At 49.6% G+C, this 20,136-nt stretch overlaps 1 protein-coding gene across 1 annotated transcript; it reads left to right on the top strand.

Annotated features, from left to right (window-relative positions):
- Nucleotides 1–2,721: 2,721 nt before the first annotated feature.
- On the top strand, nt 2,722–3,940 carry LOC123134103 (CASP-like protein 2D1). Its single transcript, XM_044553443.1, has 3 exons — nt 2,722–3,035; nt 3,234–3,345; nt 3,466–3,940. The coding sequence occupies exons 1-3, from the start codon at nt 2,737–2,739 to the stop codon at nt 3,754–3,756; spliced, it is 702 nt and encodes a 233-aa protein (XP_044409378.1). The 5' UTR covers nt 2,722–2,736; the 3' UTR covers nt 3,757–3,940.
- Nucleotides 3,941–20,136: the final 16,196 nt, after the last annotated feature.

Below are 20,136 nucleotides of genomic sequence, written 5' to 3'. Positions count from 1 at the left end.
GTCAGCCGGCGTTGTTGGAGGATGTGCTCGCTAGCTACAACAACAACCCCCATGCACAACACCTCCTGGAGCAATTGGACATCCGTGACAATCCCAAGGGAATATTCAAGCTACAGAACAACTTCCTACGTTTCCGTGACCGCATCTGGCTAGCAGATCCATGGTGACGCGGCAACACATCATATTTGTCCTTCCATAACAACCCGATGGGCGGCCATTTTGGCTTCCTGGTGACATACTGATGCATTCGTCGGCTTTTTGCCTGGCCTAAGATGAAGTCTCACGTACAACAATACGTGCGTTGTTGCCAAGTATCTCAGTAAGCCAAGCCCGACTGCACCGCTTCCCCCAGCCTCTTGTTTCCTTAGGAATCCTGGGACTCATCGCCATGGATTTTGTGGATGGTATCCCTCAGTCTGGTCATTACAACTGCCTCTTGGTTGTGGTCGACAAAAGGATTTGGTCACACATTTTTTGCCCCTAGCAAATCGTTACACTGCCTCCAGAGTTGCAATTATCTACATGCAGCAACTGTACAAGCTCCATGGGTTCCCCGAGGCTATTGTATCTGACCGTGACCCTGTGTTCATGAGCCATTTTTGGCAAGAGCTGTTAAGTATGCAGACATGGAGCTCTGCATGAGCACGACACACCAACCTGAGACTGACGGGAAAACGGAGCGGGTGAACCAGTGAATCAAAACATACCTCCGTTGCTTCGTCCAAGCATGCCCAAGATGCTGGAGTTTCTGGGTGCCCTTGGCCCATTTCTGGTACAACTCTCACAGCACTCCGCCATCGATATGACACCCTTCAAGGCCATGTTTAGGCGCGAACCAAGGCACTGGGGGATCACTTCGACCACGCCATCCTCGGTACCGGCACTTCAAGCTTGGCTTGAGGAGAGAGCCTTCATGCATAATCTAATTCAGCAACAACTACACCACACACGCCAAATCATGCAAGACCAAGCCAACAAGAAGTGCTCCTTCAGACAATTCCAAGTCAACAATGAAGTATTTCTCAAGCTGCAGCCATACGTGCAATCGTGTGTTGCCCCCTGCGCCAACCACAAGAGCTCAGCTACAAGTTCTTTGGTCCATTTCCCATCATCGCAAGGTCAATGTTGTTGCTTACGAGCTCAAGCTTCTGCCCCAAGCGACGGTCCACCCAATCTTCCACGTCTACTAGCTCCGGCACGCTCTACATCCAGGCACAGGCATCTCTAACATGCTAAGCTCCAGCTCAGGCGACCTAGCTGTCCCGATCAAGGTGCTTCAATCCAAGTGGCGCAAGAAGAACGGAGCAGTACTGGAACAACTGCAAGTTTAGTGGGCGCCCGGCGCGGCGATCGGCACCACCTGGGAGGACAAGTTGGTGCTCCAGGCAAGGTTCCTACACGCGGAGGCTCGAGGCACACCTCTTCCCAAGGAGGAGGGGATGTTAGAGACCCTGACACCTCTACCCCACCTGCCAGCAAGCCCATAGCGCGGCCTAGCCGCGCCCGACACAACAACCCGTGCTTCTGTGGCCCAGAGTGGGTCAACCAGCCCAACCCAGCCGCGCGAGTACTTAAGCTGGTGACGCGAGCTGGCTAGGGCATCGAGTGGATCACCGAACGAACGAAGGTGGCAACTACCAGTTTACTTTTCCCTTTCTGCCTTCTCAAGAACGTCGCTGATTTGCATGTAATCCCTCTGTAATCGCTACTAGTTCGAGTGAAATAGATCGACTGAGTGAGTGCCTAACATCAGAGCTGGTTATAACTCTGTATATTGATATATGTAACCTATTGATATCAAGTGAAGTATTAACTTGGTGTTTTAAAGGAGTGGGGCATGCATATGCAGCAAAACTTGCTTTTCGCAAATGCTTAGAGATAGTATAAGAACCTCTCTTTTGTAGTGGGTCATGCACTTAAAATCTATTCTATCACCTTCACGGGTTATTTGCGTGTAATTCAAAGTATTCATTGCCTTGTCCCTGGCTACTAACTCAGTTAGGCATGGAAGACCAGGAGTTTGAAGAAAAGTTTTCGACGACATCCCCAATCAGTTTGCTTGCGCGGTTAACGAAAGTGACATAGGTTCAAGTTATCTTGGAAGTTGATTTCCGCTGCTTGTGTTTCTTTGAAGACTAACTCCGAGGCTATATTTATTTAGGCAAGACTTGACTTTGTTGGTAAAATGTTACGTAATGGATGTAAACTTTTGATTATTATAGTTCGTTGTACGCGATGCACACTGATTATGAGGTCACTGTTGCATTTAAAATCGATGGCCTTCGTCGGTGTCTAGCGCGAGCCCAAAAAAAAACCTGATTTCAGCGTTTCTTAGCTTTCCTCTGGATCCCGTTTCACACACCGCGGGTGGCGTTCCTTTTGCGCGGGTGCGGCCGCCGGGGTCACCACGACCCCGCGGGGCGAGCACGCGTGCGCTCGGTGCCTGACGCCGCGTGTAATCCGTAGTGGAGGAGGCCAGACTACCAACGTCAGCATGTGTGATCCGTCCCCACGACAGCTATGGCGTCGCACCATGGTTACCGGAGAAAAAGGGCAATCTTTTCCCTAATGGTGAGAGACGGCTACCAACCGCTCTCAAACGGCTCGACACTCATCGGCGGCGCCACGTAATGGTGGATGGACGGCCGAGGCCGTGTTGCCCCAACCCCACCACCCGTTCCTGCAGCTCCACGCACGCCACATTCTGTGGGCCAGCTCTACTGCTCGAGCACTCACATGAGGGGGCTATGTATAGCACTGGCCCGTGTACTCTCCTATTTGGACACCAGTGCTCGTCTCAGAGTCTTCCTCGACCCGGACCTCTCTGTTCACCGCACACGATTAGCAGGGGCAGCGGCGAGGAAGATGACGACGACGACGACGACGACAAGGAAGAGACCCTTGACGGTCCCTGAGATGGCGCTGAGGGTGTGCGTGATCCCCCTCGCCTTGGCCTCCCTGTGGGAGATGGCCACCAACAAGCAAGCCGATGACACCTACGGGGAGATCAGCTTCTCCAACCTCTCCGGCTTCAAGTCAGCCTGCATAACCTTGTCCCCTTTTTTGTTTCTGAATTCTGCTCCTGTTATGCGCAATTTCCTTGTTTAATTTCCTAAGCCATATATAACTTCGGATGTGCTCTAAACAAACAAGTGTGTCAAGTCGCACCAAGACCAGTTATCGCCAATGGATTAGGCTATTGATTACTTAGGCTAATTTTTGCTTTCTCCCAGGTATTTAGTTTTCATTAACGCTGTCACTGCCGCCTATTCCGTGGTCTCCATCCTGATGTCATCCTTCAAGTCCCTCGCTCGCTACGATTGGCTCATTTTCCTCCTGGATCAGGTCCGATCATCACCATCTCCTTTCTCTTTTGCCCTTCTACATTCATCTTCACTCCGCGCGTAAAAACTACTAGTACTACAGTGCTAAGTTGCTAACGAAAGCTTGGCCTCGCGCGCGCAGGCGGCGGCGTACCTGCTGGTGACATCGTGCTCGGCGGCGGCGGAGCTGGTGTACCTGGCAAGGGAGGGCGACCGGGAGGTGTCGTGGGGCGAGGTGTGCTCCTACTTCGGTTGGTTCTGCGGCAGGGCCACCGTGTCCGTGGCGCTGCAGGCCGCCGCGCTGCTCTGCTTCGTCGCGCTCTCCCTCGTCTCCGCCTTCCGGGTCTTCCGCGAGTTCGACGCCCCTGGTGCTCATGTTGATTGCTCGGGGGACTCTGACTCCAAGCAGGCGCAAGAGCAAGGACGAAGGTAGAGGATGATCCATGATGAACAATCGCTGATATTTGGACCATCGTTCGTTTATGTGTCAATGGTTGGCGATGGCGATGCGTCCTTGGTTTTCTTTACGAATGCTGTTTTCGGGAGGAGAAATGTTGTGAAATAAACTATATTGTTGTTAGAAAAAAGTTGAGGTTGTGTGCCACACACTTGATTGATCATGTGCAAGTGCACGTATACAGATACAAGGGTACCTCGGCTTGTCTCCCAAGCAATACACTATACAGAGGAGAAAGGAAGCGTGTGAGAACACATAACCCTAATCTATGCGGACATACGCGTTCAACACCCCCACCCCACTCCGGCGTAGTCGAAACGTTGCCGGTGACGCAGAAACTGGACCAAAATTCCGCGAAGGTGGATGTCGGAAGCCCCTTAGTCATGACATCGGCGAACTGTTGAGCGGTAGGAACATGCACAATTCGTATCCGGCCAAGCGTGACCTGTTCATGAACGAAGTGAATATTGAACTCGGTGTGCTTCGTCTGGCGATGATGAATAGGGTTAACGAAGACGTTTTCGCAGTAAACGACCATGGCCTTATGGACATCGCAAAGCAACTCGTGAAGGAGTTGCTAAAGCCAATAGCACTCGGCAACAACGTTGGCCACTACCCGGTATTCTGCCTCAGCACTCGAGGAGGAAACTATGGGTTGTCGTTTGGACAACCACGAGATCAGTGAAGGCCTGAGATAGACGCAATAGCCTGATGTAGCACCAGTCCAGTCAGCTTCGGAGTAAGCCACGAGGTCGGTGGAGGAGGACGCCATCAGTGTGAGCCCAAAGAGCCATGGTGCCGTGAATATAACAAAGAATCCGCTTCACTAGGGCCCAATAGGAGTTCCACGGAGCATGCATATGAAGACACACTCGATGCACGACATATTGTAGGTCCGGGCGAGTGAGAGTCAAGTACTGCAGGGCACCGATGCAACGATAAAATGTTGCATCTGGTGCAGGCGAGCCGTCAAGTGCAGAGAGCTTGGCCTTTGTATTAACAGGCGTGGCGGCAGGCTTGCAGTTAAGCATGCCTGCGTGCTCGAGAAGCTCATGAGCATATCGTTGTTGATGAAGAAAGAACCCGTTAGCATGTCGTACCACCTTGATGCCGAGGAAGTAGTGCAGAGGCCCCAGATCCTTGAGGGCGAACTCATCTCGGAGACGAGCAGTGAGCTGCTGAAGGAGCTCAGTGATGGACGCCATCAGGATGATGTCGTTGACATAGAGCAGGAGGTAGGCGGTAGCAGCGCCCTGATGGTAGGCGAACAACGATGCTTCGAAGCGGGTTGATCGTAAACGAGCTGCTGGAGGAGGGCGGCGATGCATTGGTAACACACACGTGGTGCCTGCTTGATCCCGTAGAGGGATCGAGAAAGCAAACACACGTGATCCGGATGAGTGGCGTCGGTGAATCCGGTGGACTGCTGGCAGAACACGTGCTCGGCGAGATGACCATGAAGAAATGTTTGGAAACATCCAACTGATGCATGGGCCATGCACGAGAAACCGTGAGTTGTGGAACAACGCGGATCGTGTCCGGTTTAACAACCGAGGCAAAGGTGTCGGTGCAGTCACCTCCGACGCATTGTCGAAAACCATAGACCACACAACATGCTTTGCAGCACTCAAGAGAACTGTCGGGCAGGTCTTGTGGCGGAACACCTATTTCCACTGATGATGTTGGCATGGGGAGGCCGCGGTACAAGTTGTCACGTGTGGTTGCGCTGTAACGCGTCAAACTCCTCTTGCATCGCGGCGAGCCAATGAGGGTCGCGAAGAGTAGCGCGAGCTGAAGAGGGAACCAATGACGGTGACGAAGTTTATGCGATACACACGTACTCATCATAAGAATAGCGCTTGCAGGGACAACGCACACCGGCGCGAGCACAAGTTGTCATGTGGTGAGGTGCCACCGGAGGGGCGGGTGAGGCGATGGGCGAGGGTGATGGCGAGCCCATCCTGGAGCCAGAACCCGCGGGCAGCCCGCTGGAGGCGCTCGGAGAGGAGCTAGCCGGCAAGTTCGTTGTCGTGGCAGCCGAACCAAAATCACTACCACGGCACGAAACCGGTGAAGTAAGCGAAGATGGTGCCGTCGTAGCATCATCCGAAGCCGCGCCCGAAGAGAACAGTGAGGCGGCCGCACTTGAAGAGGTTGTCGTGGCAGCCGCGCCCAAAGAGGTCAGCAAGGCGGTCGCACTCGAAGAGGCCCCCGTGGCAGCCGCGCCCGAGGGGGCCGTCGTGGCCTAGACCGGCAGCGGGGACGGCCCGCCATGGGCGGGAGCATGGGCAACTTGCAACCGGTTGGGGCGCCATGAATGGGGCGCGTCGAGGAGAGCTGGCGAAGATGACGCTACTGGTGGTACCTGGTGAAAGGGAAAATGTTTTCTCATCAAAAGAAACGTGTCGCGAAGTGAATATGTGGTGTGATACAGGATGGTAGCACCGGTAACCTTTGTTGTTGGAAGGGTAACTGAGGAAGATGCAAGTGACACTACAAAAAAAAGACACATTCGTAACATTGTGGGCCGAACGAAAACAAATTATGTCATATTTATGACACTTCTATGACGATAATTGTGACAAAACCCGGTATCATCATAGATGTGGTGGGATCCTACTTCTGTGACAAAAAATCATGACAGAAAATGGGCTTTTCGTCCTGGGCGGGTCCGAGACGCAGCTGCATGACATTCTTTGGGCCGTCCATGACGGAAAAAATCGTGGTAGGAGCGAGGGTGAGGAAAATTTCGGGGAGTTCCCGGTTACGGTGGGTGGCCGGGGGCCGAGCGATGCGCGTTTCTCTCGTACACGTACGCGCGTGTGTGCGAGGCGTTGGCTCTAACTGAACCCGAGCGAGGCGTTGGGCTCTAACTGAACCCGAGCGATTGCATTGCAGGCTACGCGCTACTGAACCTGAGCGATCGATCGATGGCTGTTAACTGAACCCGATCGAGCGATTCCTTCGCTACAGCTGCTAACTGAAGCCGATCGATGCTGCCTCACTGGATTAACAGTGAGTGTTGCGGGGGGTTTGGATGAACAGTGAGCGGTGGGGGTGGATGAACAGGGCCCCGTGGCGTTGCCTCGATCAAGTCGGTTGGGGCTGGATGAACAGGACCCCATGGAGGGCTGGATGAATAGATCGACCCCGTGGAGGGCTGGATGAACAGTAGATGATGGAGGGATGCCCGTGGAGGGGTGGTTGAACAGTAGCCGGTGGAGTAGCACGTGGTGGAGGCTGGAGGACGTCGATGGTGGAGATGAACAGTATCCCGTGGAGTCCCGTTTTGCGGTACGACACACCCCTCCCGTTGAATAGGACCCCAATTTCGACTGTATCGCTCCAACCACTACTAGGAAAAGGCCTGCTAGTGGCGCACCTGTTTTGCCTACTAATGGCGCACTACAGGTGCGCCACTAGCATCACGCCATTAGAATTTTATACTAATGGCGCATAAGAGAGTGCGCCATTAGTATATCACACGGTGCACCATTACTATCGGACTTAGTAATGGCGCACCACATAGAAGTGCGCCATTAGTAACAATTTTTTTCAAATATTTTTTCAGATTTTTTTTTCAATTTTTCTTAATCTCGGGTCAATATGGCTTAATCTCGGGTCAATATGCTTAATCTCAAGTCAAATCGCACTAAGTGGTCAAACTTCCCGGATGGTCACCCATCCTCACACTACTCCAGCCCGGGCACGCTTAACTTCGCAGTTCTATCCAACCCCAGCACCACCTCACTTAACAGGCACTTGTTGATATATTATCATATCAATCCTATTAAACCTTGTTAATGTATAGGACTTTGTTCATGTTCATGAGTATGATGAAATTTTGAAATATATTTCAAACTTTCCAGTCATATTACGTATCATTTTTTGAAAACAATTTCTAAAAAAATCAAAACCAATTTTTTTTCTGTTACTAGTGGCGCACCTAGCAAACGGTGCACCACTAGTAAGTTTGAATTTTTTTTTCATTTCCCCCTCTAGATCTTAATAGCCCCGTAATTTTTTTTCTGTTAGGTTTTTGAGGATTTTGAAAATGTTTAACGGGGTTCCCCATGCTAAATTCGGATGTAACTTTTCGAGTAGATGATTTTTCATATAAAAAACTTTTTAATCCGAGTTCGTATGCAAAAGTTATGCCTATTTTACAAATTCCAGAAAGATTTTGCAAATAAAGTCGAAATTCATATTTGTAAATTTTCCCAACAAGTAGACCACATATCACATGGAAAACTTATTTTCTTTTATTTTTTTGACATTCTCATCATTTTCTTTTATTTTTTTTTAAACTGAAAAGACGGTCCGGGGGTGCATTCGGTGAAATTTTTGGGCCAAGTTAGTAATGGCGCATCGTGGGAGTGGTGCGCCATTACTCCATGATGCGCCATTACTAGTTTTGAATTAAAAAAATTGAAAAAAATTACTAGTGGTGCACCGTGGATGTGGTGCTCACTATCCCCCGGTGCGCCATTACTAGTTTTGAAAAAAAATGTTACTAGTGACGCACCATGAATGTGGTGCGCCAGACACTAATGGGGCACCAACACATGGTGCGCCATTAGTATATAGTAGTGGCGCACCACTTGTGTGGTGCGTCATTAGAGTCCATATCATCTATAGCCCTTTTCCTAGTAGTGAACACAAGTCCGTTTCGTCCGTTTTGTGGTACGCCACACCCCTCTTGATGAAGAGGACCCCCGTTTCAACCGTAACACTCCAACACATGTCCGTTTTGTCCGTTTTGCGGTACGCCACACCCCTCCCGATCAACAGGACCCCAGTTTTGACCGTAGGAGGTCCGTTTCCTCCATTTTGCGGTACGCCAGACCCCTCCCGATGAACATGATCCCGTTTCGAACCTGGCCGGTCGAACACAAGGCCGTTTCCTCTGTTCTGCGGTACGCCAGGCCTCGTTTCCATCAACTGTTCCATCCAAGCCCTCCCGTTGAACACGACGACGACGCTGTTTCTCCGTTCCGACCCAACCATGTACATGATCCCTGGCCGTACGTATGCGCGAGTAGGCGTTCGAGACCCCGCACGTATGTACACATGCGTGGTCGTATTTTCTTTCTTGCACACTAGCCGTTGTACGTACGTGTACATCCTACGTGCGCGCCTCTACTATGACACGTGCGCGCCTCTACTATGACACGTGCGCGCCTCTACATCGACCAGTATATACGTACACGTTCGCGACCAGAATGACAATGCTACGTACGCTTTGACTAGGTGAGTCCCGACTGTCAGGACCTTCCTTGCGTGCGAAGATGTAGCTGGTGGGTCCCAGCAGTCAGGGGGGCGAATCATTTTTTCGGACGCACTTCCTTGCGTGCGAAGATGTAGTTGGTGGGTCCCAACAATCAGGGGGCGAATCGTTTTTTCGGACGCACTTCCTTGCGTACGAAGATGTAGTTGGTGGGTCCCAGCAGTCAGGGGGCGAATTGTTTTTTTTCGGACGCACTTCATTGCGTGCAAAGATGTAGCTGGTGGGTCCCAGTAGTCAGGGGGGAAACGTTTTTTTTGCGAAATACAGTGGCCCGTCCGGTGGCTCCCTGCTGTCAGGTGGAGGTATCATTATTTTTCGCGTAATAAGGAGGCACTTCTTGCTGCGGCCGTGGACCCAGCTGTCAGCCTCTCCACGTACGGTCCACGTCCGATGGAAGTCGTTCCTTGACCATGTTGACCACGCCGCACTGAGAGCACCACGGCAGTGGACGACGGTGAGGCCTAGGAAGGGGACGACGCGGAGCCGGAGAAGATGCGGCAGTGGAAGCCCTCGCGGAGAGGAGTACGAGGGTTCACTGGTTCGGATGCAGTGTGAGGCTGCCATCGCCGCAGGGCCTGGCTAGCGGTGGGAATAGTAGGGGGCGGTGAGCCCTCCGCGGCAGCACAGCCGACCACGGGAGGCAGGAGCATGCGGCATGATCGGCGCTGCTTTGGGCGGCTGGAGCAAGAAGACTAGAGGTTGAAGAAGCACTACGGTCGTTGGATGGACATCATACGGTCACTGGAGCTAGAATCGTTCATATTGACTAAAGTTGACAAAGGCCCCCTTCCCAGTAATCTTTGTAGGCCCACAAGTCAGCCTCCCACTATGATGGGTCCCAGCTAGCAGGGGGAGTATTCATTTTTTTGTGCGTAATAAGGAGGCACTTCCGGTGGGTCTGACCTGACAGCGGGGGGGACGTTTTTTTTGCGAAATACGGTGGCCCGTCCGATGGGTCCCAATAGTCGGGGGGAAACGTTTTTTTCGCGAAATAAGGTGGCATGTCCGGTGGGTCCCTGCTGTCAGGTGGAGGAATAATTATTTTGCGCGTAATAAGGAGGCACTTCCTTGCGGCCACTTGGACCCAGCTGTCAGCCTCTCCATGTACAGTACTGTTCTGATGGAAGTCGGTCATTGACCACGTTGACCACGCCGCGCCGAGAGCACCAGGGCGGTGGACGACAGCGAGGCGTAGGAAAGAGACGATGCGGAGCCGGGGAAGATGCAACAGTGGAAGCCCGCGCGGAGAGGAGTACGAGGGTTCACTGGTTCGGCTGCAGTGTGAGGCCGTCGTCGCCGCAGAATAACAGGGGGTGTGGGTGAGTAGAGGGATGGCCTGGCTAGCGGTGAGAGTAGTATGGGGCGGTGAGGCCTCCGCTGCATCACAGCCGGCCACGGGAGGCAAGAGCACGCGACATGATCGGCGCTGCTTTGGGCGGCTGGAGCAAGAAGACCAGAGGTTGAAGAAGCACTACGGCCGTTGGATGGACATCGTACGATCACTTCAGCTAGAATCGTTTATATTGACTAAGTTGACAAAGCCCTTGGTACGCGTCAACTTAGTAGGCCCAGAGCTTGGATTTGGCAGACAACATATATCCCATTTGCGATTTGTAAGAATGTACAGCCCATTTTTTAATTCTATTGGAATTTACTACAATCCATTTATAGTTTGTTAAAAGTACAGCCCAACTTCTAGTTAGGACAACAATTAATAATTTCAAACAATCGCTCAAAACAGAATTCAAAAAAAATTCCCAACTTTTGACGGGATCTGAAATATTTTTATCCAAAATTTCTAGTCAGGTTAAATATAATTTTAAAATAAAGTTGTACTCCCTCCGTCCCAAAATCCTTGTCATAGATTTGTCTAGATTCGCATGTATCTAATACTAAAACATGACTTGATACATCCGTATTTAGACAAATTTACGACAAGAATTTTGGGACGGAGGGAGTATTACGTTAAAATCCAACGAAATATTGCGCGCGCAACAAGTAATGAAATTAAAATTTTCAAATTCCAATAATAATATATTTTTAAACTAATTACGTGTTTGGTGCATAGTTACTGCCCAGTTATTATAATTACATCCCATTTATTATTTCTTAAAGTCCATTTTCTTGTTAAGCCTAATGCATACCTCCTAGGAAAGTTTGCAGCCTAGCGGGGCGGAGAATAACAAGTTGACCCGGATATTGTGTACAACTGTCGGCCCAGTTGCATTGCTGATGTTGAAAAAAAAGGCCCGTTTAGTACATTACAACCTAACATGGCTACTCAGCCCATATTCAGCGACGCCGGAAAGGCCCAAACAAGGCTTCTGTACAACTTTTTGAAGTCACTGAGCTCAATTTATAACTTAAAAAAAAGTTAGATTACAGTGGAACCTAATTAAAAGTTGTCACGAGCAAATAAATAATTCAACGGGTCCCACTTGTGCATGTATGTGTGTGTGTGTGTGTGTGTGAGAGAGAGAGAGAGAGAGAGAGAGAGACCCATCGGTCAATGCTCATAAATACATCTTTCAGCCATATGCATTGCTGATGCTCAGTAAAAACTTATATAGTTGACACAATCATATAGAACATCATAGCACACTGAATTTGCATACAAAAATTTCACGCAGGCGGCACAATCAGGATGGAAGCAGTGGATCGCTACGGGTAGGGCTATGTTGAAACCAACGAAGTCATACATAACGATTCATCGTCTTTATCAATGATGGGGAAATATCTTGAATGATGTGCAAAGAAAACAGACAAACAACACAATAAGTTCTGCTAACACATTAAGTTGACGTACAACCCTTTCTAAAAAAGTTCAGGTACAAAATTAGAACAGGTCACAATCAAATGTACTGGCATATCAGTGCCTCACACCCATAGCTCGGATTTAACTAGTATCTGACAAGATTCAGTTGTTACCTCAAATTAGAGCACATCCAGGCAGCCAACCCTGCCTGTTCTCCCAAAGAAGCAGTGGCCTCCGTAGCGCGATGGAGTAGGCCCTGTGCCATCCATCGTTCCGAGCAACACGGGGAAAGCCTGACGTTGACTCCTATAATGGACGTCGTCAACGGACCCTGGCATCAGCGGCGGCGGCAGGACTTCAATTGATGGATTGGCCACTTCTTCGACATGCACGAACACTCGATACAGGTACATCCCTAATGTGGTCCACGGCGGCCTTGGTGGCGATGAATAGTACAATCCCGGTTCCTGCACCGGTATCTCAACACCAATCACCTTTGGTATGGTGGACGGCTTCTTCATCCATGCCATAACCGTCAGAGCCCAGCTGTCTGGAGGAACAAACATACTTACGAGCTCACCTCCAAGGTCTTTGATAAGGTCGTTCATGGACTAGTTGTTCCAAGCACGTCGAGGCATGCCATGGAAGGTAAGCTTTGTTAAAAACTCAAGATCAGAGGGCACCGAGCCCCATCCTGGGTGCCACCGATCAAAGCTCACCAGCGTGCCATCGCAGAACAAACACTGGGAAGATTCGAACACACGACTGCAGTCGAAAGTTGTCCGGAACCTGACGAAGAAATCAGCCGGTGGCGGACAGACTTCGACGAGCAAGTCACTGATTTGGATGCCGTGCGCAATGCCAAGAGCTTTGACAAGGTCGTCCGGCGAGACGGGAGGCCGGTCGCCGTTGATGGTTACCACTTTGCCGGCAAACTGGTCGTCAAGCGCCGCCATGCCACTGTTGAGCGACAGCACGCAGCGACCGAAGGCAGGATGGACCTCAGGATCTCTGGCTTGGAGATCCGTGTTGACCGGTGCCATGATAGTGCGCTTGAGTACAGGGAGTACAGGAGGGGGATTTGGGGGAACTGGAGTAGGAATCAAGATTCCAGAGGTGGGGGAGGGGCGGGAGACTGGGGATGAAAAGGTAGCATGAATTTCGAGCACGCACCAATATGCTCTTGGCGCGCAAGCGCACGAAAACACCGGTGGCGCCCACATGTCGGCCTAAGAGTCCTTATTCTTTCTTTTTTGGAGAGCCCGACCTTTTTTTTCAGGATCTTTTGAGAGCCCGGCCTGAGAGTCATAATTGACCTGTTTGGCATTGCGTTACTACTCGGCCCATACTCAACGACACCTCACTAGCCCAAACAAGTGTACATCATCAAAAAGACACTAAGCTCAAATTATATAACTTGAAAAAAGGAGATATACTCTGAACACTTGAGAATGGTGATGCCCTCATTTAGCCCACTAGTAGTTCGAGACAATAAACAGTTCGAAACAACGATATATACAACATTCAAACACTGACTAGTGACTACTACTGACATAAACAGCAATACATGATAGTTCATAAGAAGTCTTGCTACACCACCAAAACGCACCCATCTGCAGCGCTCAGACTCTCATGATCCAGACGAGAATGACATTCTAGAAGCAACTATTACATAGTAAGAGTGACATAGACGAGGATGACCAAATGACAAGGAATATGCATAACAAAAGAAAGAACTACCCATCCAGAACCAGTAGCAAAGACAACAAAGTCATTCGAAGAGATGATCCAACACCATCATAATTTGCAGCCCCGCTTCAGTGACTAGTGATCCGGAGACACCAGTAGTCCACCCTTCCGATGCAACAGCCCAATTACCTATCAGCCTGAAGGCTTGAACCACATCACTGTCTATTGTAATTAAGACATCTAAGGATCAAAGTTAATCCAGATGCCTTTGTCATTCTCACCTTCTTTTGGCTACAGGTTGTATCATTGACAATCAGGGGAGTTTGCTCCCGAACTCCTAGGGCTCGCCGTGTAGACACAGTTTTCCATAGCAAACAGAGCCTCTCTGCCATCAAGGTCCTTGCCAACAGTGATCTCCTGGTTAATCGGATAATTGAGTCCGAGAAACAGAGAGTGTGAACCAAGGCTGTTTACCCGCCTCCAACTAAAAAATCCTAAAAGGCCCCAACAAGCTGGTATCCTGCTCATAGACGTAATAGCCACTGTCCGGATACTCACGTATTACACGGTACTTGTATACAGTGGGGTTTTTGCAATATAACTTTTCCGGCTCATGTGTCCGAATGATCATCAGTCTTTTGCCGTCATCTGATCGAGCGAGGAACTAGTTGTTATTCCCTGTTTTTGGCAAAGGTGGTGTGATTACAAAGGGCAGTAACTGTAGGGACACTGCATCATATCAAAAAGGACAGGCATTGTTAATGTAAGATCAACATTGTTCAGAGTATGAGTAGGATAATGCAAGAAACAGCTATGTCCCTGTTGGAACTGGGAGGAAAATACAGGGAAATGCATACTGGGTTCAAAAATATAGAAGTGCCATGCATGGTTATACTCATGTTATCTCGCAATCGATTCTTCACAGGAAACTACCATGTCATGCATGTAATGTAATCATGTTTTGTCCTCACAAACAAATTCTTCAAGGTAACTAACAAACCATGCATTTTTATATACTCGTGTTATGTGGGAAAAAATTTTGTGGGGATATTATTCTAGCCATTGATTGCTAAAGGGCGAATATAGGTGTATACACATCGTAAGCATTGCAGGATTTCACTACTTCCAAATATAGAGTTCTCCATATGCACATTTACTTCCCTAATGTATGGCTAGATGAAACCAACAGTGTGGTGCATGTTTATACATCATGAAAATGAGGAAACTAACATGGCCATTGATACACACTCATATTTAGTAGTAGTATATAGATTACTGTAAAATAAGGATAATATCCATATATTCCTAACCGTTTGATTATTCGGGGTATAAATTGGCTGTAATGACATGGTCACAATCACATGATTAACTCATTCCAAATATAGCTGATTTACTGTGTCTCTAATACATTGCCATAGTTCTACTCAAATTCTGCTCAAACAAGGATATGCCAATCATCACAAAAATTTCAAACAGTGTCATGGCGTCATCATTAACATGAGACGGAAACAACTTAAACGCACCGTCCCAGCAACACGTGGTGCCATCTGCTTTGTCGATCCCGTAGATGATGCCATTGTGTTCAATAGCATCACAGAAGTGTGTATCAGCTTTGACGATGATCCACTGCGAGCTGAGTTGTTTCCAGCTAAAGAAGGCACCGGCGTAAAGATAGGCGAGTCCACGGTCGAACAAGGCAATTAGCTTGAAGTCTGCGTAATTCGCATGTCGTGTGGGCACTTGGCAGATTACAATCTTCTGCAAAACAAGGTCCGTCCAACTGACGTGGTAATCTAGATGACTTGGACCGCGATGGTAATACTCTATATAATCCAACGGAGGAAGGATAATCTCATGGGAGGTATGGAAGTTCACGAGCACCAACTTTTTGCCGTCTTCTCTGAAGGCATCCATCCAGTGGGAGTTCATGCCGACCCAGTACATACCTGCCAAGAAGTTTCGGGCGATGGTGATCGGATCGATGTCGAGGGAAATTATGTACGGCGACCCACTACATACCTGCAAAGAAGTTTCGGCTAATGGAGATCGGATTGAAGTCGAGGGGCATCATGTACGCCTCCGTATCATGGTGAGCCAATCTCACAAGACCAGATAGCAGCAAGCAGGGTGTCTTGAAAATCTTAGGCCTCGCTTCGACGATGGCCGTGTGCATGTCCCTCGAGCATGCAGCCAGCCGCAGGGCGCTCAACATATCCATACACGAACAACAGAGGTCGAGGATGTCACTGGGGAGATTGCTCCAATCGTGGCTCATATGGATGCTGCGCGATTCGCGTTCGGCCATGGTGGAGTTTGGAAGGTGGGGGTTTTGGGGGGCTTGATTTACGAGGGAGAAGGATGTCGGTGCTGGAGCAGCTAGCGAGGGAATAGTGGTACTAGGGGATGCGAGTGAGCCGATGGTACACGGGGGCACAGTGAGATGGAGACGGAGACGGAAAAGGAGATGGAGATGGAGTGGTGCTATGGGAGGGGAGAGGGAGACGAGGCGAGGCGCCAATGTGCTGTACAATGGTGGTGACAGATTGCACAGTGCACAGGGTGAGGCTGACTTTGGTAACCCGAACACGCCGCCTGGACTAGTGTCAGGTGTAGGGTGTTGTCACTTTACTGTGAGGACCGAATGAATAGTATTTTGACCATCAAGTGTACCACAGTTGTACTACTACTAGTAGTAGGAACATGAGTACTCCAGTATTGTATAGCGGAAATAGGTCTATCGTGCTAGCATGCCTGTTCACTTCATCGTTCAGGTATCATCCATATTGCGAGCAGAACCAAATTCTCGTGCATGCCCCAATCAACGCCCTGCCGTGATGCATGTAGTGGTCGTTCTGGTGCATCAAGGACGGCATGCAGATCGTTCCACAGTTGAGAAGAGGAAAAATGGAAAGGTAGAACGCGGCAGTAGAGGAAGAGAACGCTGGCTAACGAGGCTGGGAGGGGATCGAGCAGGAAGTTAATGCTCCACGCCTAAAGGTTTTGGGAAAACCTAATTTTCATAAGGTGACTTAATCACCTAAATAGAGGGAGTATTCCTTAACTAGAGAATGTTGTGTCTCCCACTCATGCGCCAATATCCATCTGAACTAGCTACGACACATTTTTTTATGTACTTGCATAGGTCCCACCTATCAGGAAGGATGGGCACGTGCACGAACAGGTACGACTCATCAATCTATCCGCATAGCCTTTTCGTTTAGTCTACCTAGCCGTCTAATCAACTGCCTGCACGCCACTTCTCCCATCTACTTCTCCATCGGGAACCAATTTTCCTCGGTTTCTTCACCTCCCCTTCGTCTTCATTTGCATCCAAACCCCACTGCGTTCACATTGTTTTAACCTCTTTAAATAATCATCTATTACTTCAGTTAGACTAGCCATCTAATCCTAATTCTCCAAACCATAGCCCTCCGTTCCAGCGGTTCCAAATGGTGAAAGAGATCGAGATGCAGGTTTTTAGCGTCCAACATATCCTCGTTGAAGGCTTGATGAGCATAGTTGCCACCGTCACCGTCCACCCAAGGGTTGTTCGGCAGTGGATCAACAATGTATCCAACTCCCTCGAAAAGGTAGAGACGAGGGTCATCGATCTCGACGTAGAGTACACGGAGCGTGCCCCTGGGAAAATCCAACATGCCGCCGTCCTTTAGTTGTGCCTCGAAGATGATGTTTTGGTGTACCACATCATACACTCTCCCTCCATACCAGGTGAGCTTCACGATTTCTTGTCTCGGGAGGACGTATACTTCTGTGGGGCAGCCATCGAAGGCGACAAACAGAAGCTGGAGCCGTACAACCTTGATTTGAAAAGCATCGCTGACCTACAAACCAAAATCAAAATTCCTGTAGAAGATTGTGATAAACAGATACCATACCAATTCGACGTAGCAAACTTTGTGCTCGGTACAAATCTTCAGAAGGGTGACGAGATGGTGGCATTAAGGTCGTCTGGATGGGAGAATTATCCCTTGACGTACAAGCGTATAAAATATGTTGCCCTCGATGCCCGTGTGAGTTTTGAGATAGCTGCAAGGTCCAAAGAGCTTGTTGCGAAGCTGTCTCCCACAGAAAATGAGAAGAAGAAGAAGAAGAAGAAGAAGAAGAAGGAGGAGGAGGAGGAGGAGGAGGAGGAGGAGGAGGAGGAGGAGGAGGGCATTATGGATGGATGAACTATTTCTCTCTTGTAAAAAAATTATTCCCTCTCGGTGTATATTGATATAGATGGACTATATCGATGGTGTGCATGTCTTTGCAACAGAGTAGTAGCGTGGGTCCGCTTGACTATAAGGAACTATTTATCCGCATATATAGCTTTCTCTGCTACTCCTTCCAGTGATCGGTATGCAGTGCATGTGTCTGTAGACATGACAGCTTGTCCATGGAAGTTCAACTACGGCGACCATCACGTTTCATCTCGCGATTCCCATGACGCCTCTCCAACCCATGGCACCACGTCCCCCGACGTGCGCCTCACCCCTCTCGGTCGCACCGCCCCTCTGCCTTTGTGTGCATGACATGTGGGCCACCTAAAATGCGGCGAGCATCAAGTTTCTACCACAGCCACACATGATTCTCACAACGCCGCTCGAACCCATGACACCACACGTCCCCCGACCTGGGTCTCACCCCTCTTGGCCCCACTGCCCCTCTGCCTTCGGGAGCATTACATGTGGACCAGTCACCTATCGGGTCCACATGTTATTGACTCAAAGGTAGGTGTAGTAAGGCGCTGAAGCTCAGTCCCGACGGCCCTGAGAGGGAAATGTAACTCCTGCGCCAGGTCTTGTGGTGCTACCGCTGCACGAACTCGTGCCAAACTCGAGATTTGTTTCTTTACTATACATGCACGCAATGATTTAATGGACATTGTAATCTCAACATGTGATGGGGAGCTCTAAATTTGAATTTGAAACTTATAAAACGAAAAGATTCAGAACAATATAAATTGGGAGAGAGGGAGTATATCATAGGATGTGTCCCATACAAAATAAGTCCCCTGGTTTGTCACCGCGAAGATGCGGTTAGAAAGGAGCACAGCGTCTTCGTACTCATACAGCAACAAATCGGCCGCAGACAGCATGGTTCGCCTTTGACCGCCATGTGCATGGTTCGTGCTATCTTATTCAATCTCACTATGGTTCCATCGTACCAATTCATGTGGTGGCCCGTTGCATGGCTGATCCCAATGTTGGACAAAGGTTCTCCGGGAACGGTGTTACCGTTGTAAATGTTATGCAAATTGATGTTGGTACCCTCCCGTACATATGCAAGCCAATCTCCACTCGCACCGAGCCTAACCTGTGAAACAGTGGGCAGGGGGAGAATTAGGAAATGGACACGGAAGTAGTCTTTAGAATGCATTTACTCCGTGATCAAACTCATCTTACCTGCTCATCGGAGGAAATCCGAGTGCCCCTCAACGTCAGCATCTCAAGGGGCGTCAACTTGCTACTACGGCCACGCCGCGCTGGAGAGACCCCCAAGGAAACATCCTCGTGCGTTCCATGGAACATCAAGATGCATTTGTATGAGTAGTTTATCTTGTGAGATAAAAAGGATGAACGAGGGAAGGCCTCTAGAGATAGAGATGGACACTACTACTACCAATGTGCTGGACCGTGTGTTGCAATGGATCCAAAGTAGTAGAATAATACTTGTTCACGTGCTTGAAATATAAACACTCTAGTTTTGATATAAATGTGTCAGCAGACATGACAGCTTGTCCATGGAAGTTGAACCACGGCGACCATCACGTTTCTTGTTTCTACCACTGCCACACCCACACGCGATTCCCACGACGCCGCTCCAACCCACGGCACGACGTCCCCCGACGTGGACATGGATCCTCTGACGTGGCTATCACTACCTTCCCTGCCTTTCCTTCGCTGACAGGTGGGACCCACGCTTATGGGTCCCACATGTCAGTGACAGAATGGTAGGATTGTTCATGTCAGGGGATCCTCATCCCCCGACGTGCCCCTCATCCCTCTCGGCCCCACCTCTCCTCTCCCTTTGTGTGCATGACATGTGGGCCAGCTGAACTGCGGCGACCATCAACTTTCTACCACAGACACACCCGATTGGACGCGGTTTGCCTGCTCCGCTGCTCTGCTCCGATCCGTACTCCTGCACCATCAAATTTTCATCGAGCGGCTGTGACACATTTCGTCCTGGGCATCAATCCTCAGTTGGAGTACTTCTATACTATATGTAGTACCCACCGGTGTGGCCATCTACGCCACGTAACGCCCCGACGCCCAGCTGTGGCACCCTCGCTACGGCCACGCCACCACCGGCCAGTTCATCTCAAACGAGTGAGTCACGAACCACGCCACCCCCATGAGAATGACATGTGGGCCAGCCGCATTTAAGGTCCACATGTCATTGACTCATAGGTCGGGCACTAAGCCACTGAAGTTCGGTCCTGTGGGCCTCGAGAGGGAAATGTAACTCCTGCGGCAGGCCTTGTGGTGCTCCCGCAGTACGAGCTCGTGCCAAAACTGGAATTTGTTTCCTACTACTATCAACTAGTACTAGTAAGGTACATGTGCATTGCACGCATGAGATTCTAGTGGTTTGTGCATTATGCTTCTACATGTGGAGT

Source organism: Triticum aestivum, chromosome 6B (assembly GCF_018294505.1).
Source record: "Triticum aestivum cultivar Chinese Spring chromosome 6B, IWGSC CS RefSeq v2.1, whole genome shotgun sequence".
In the NCBI taxonomy this organism is placed as follows: domain Eukaryota; kingdom Viridiplantae; phylum Streptophyta; class Magnoliopsida; order Poales; family Poaceae; genus Triticum; species Triticum aestivum.
This window is presented reverse-complemented; position numbering and strand designations above follow the sequence as displayed.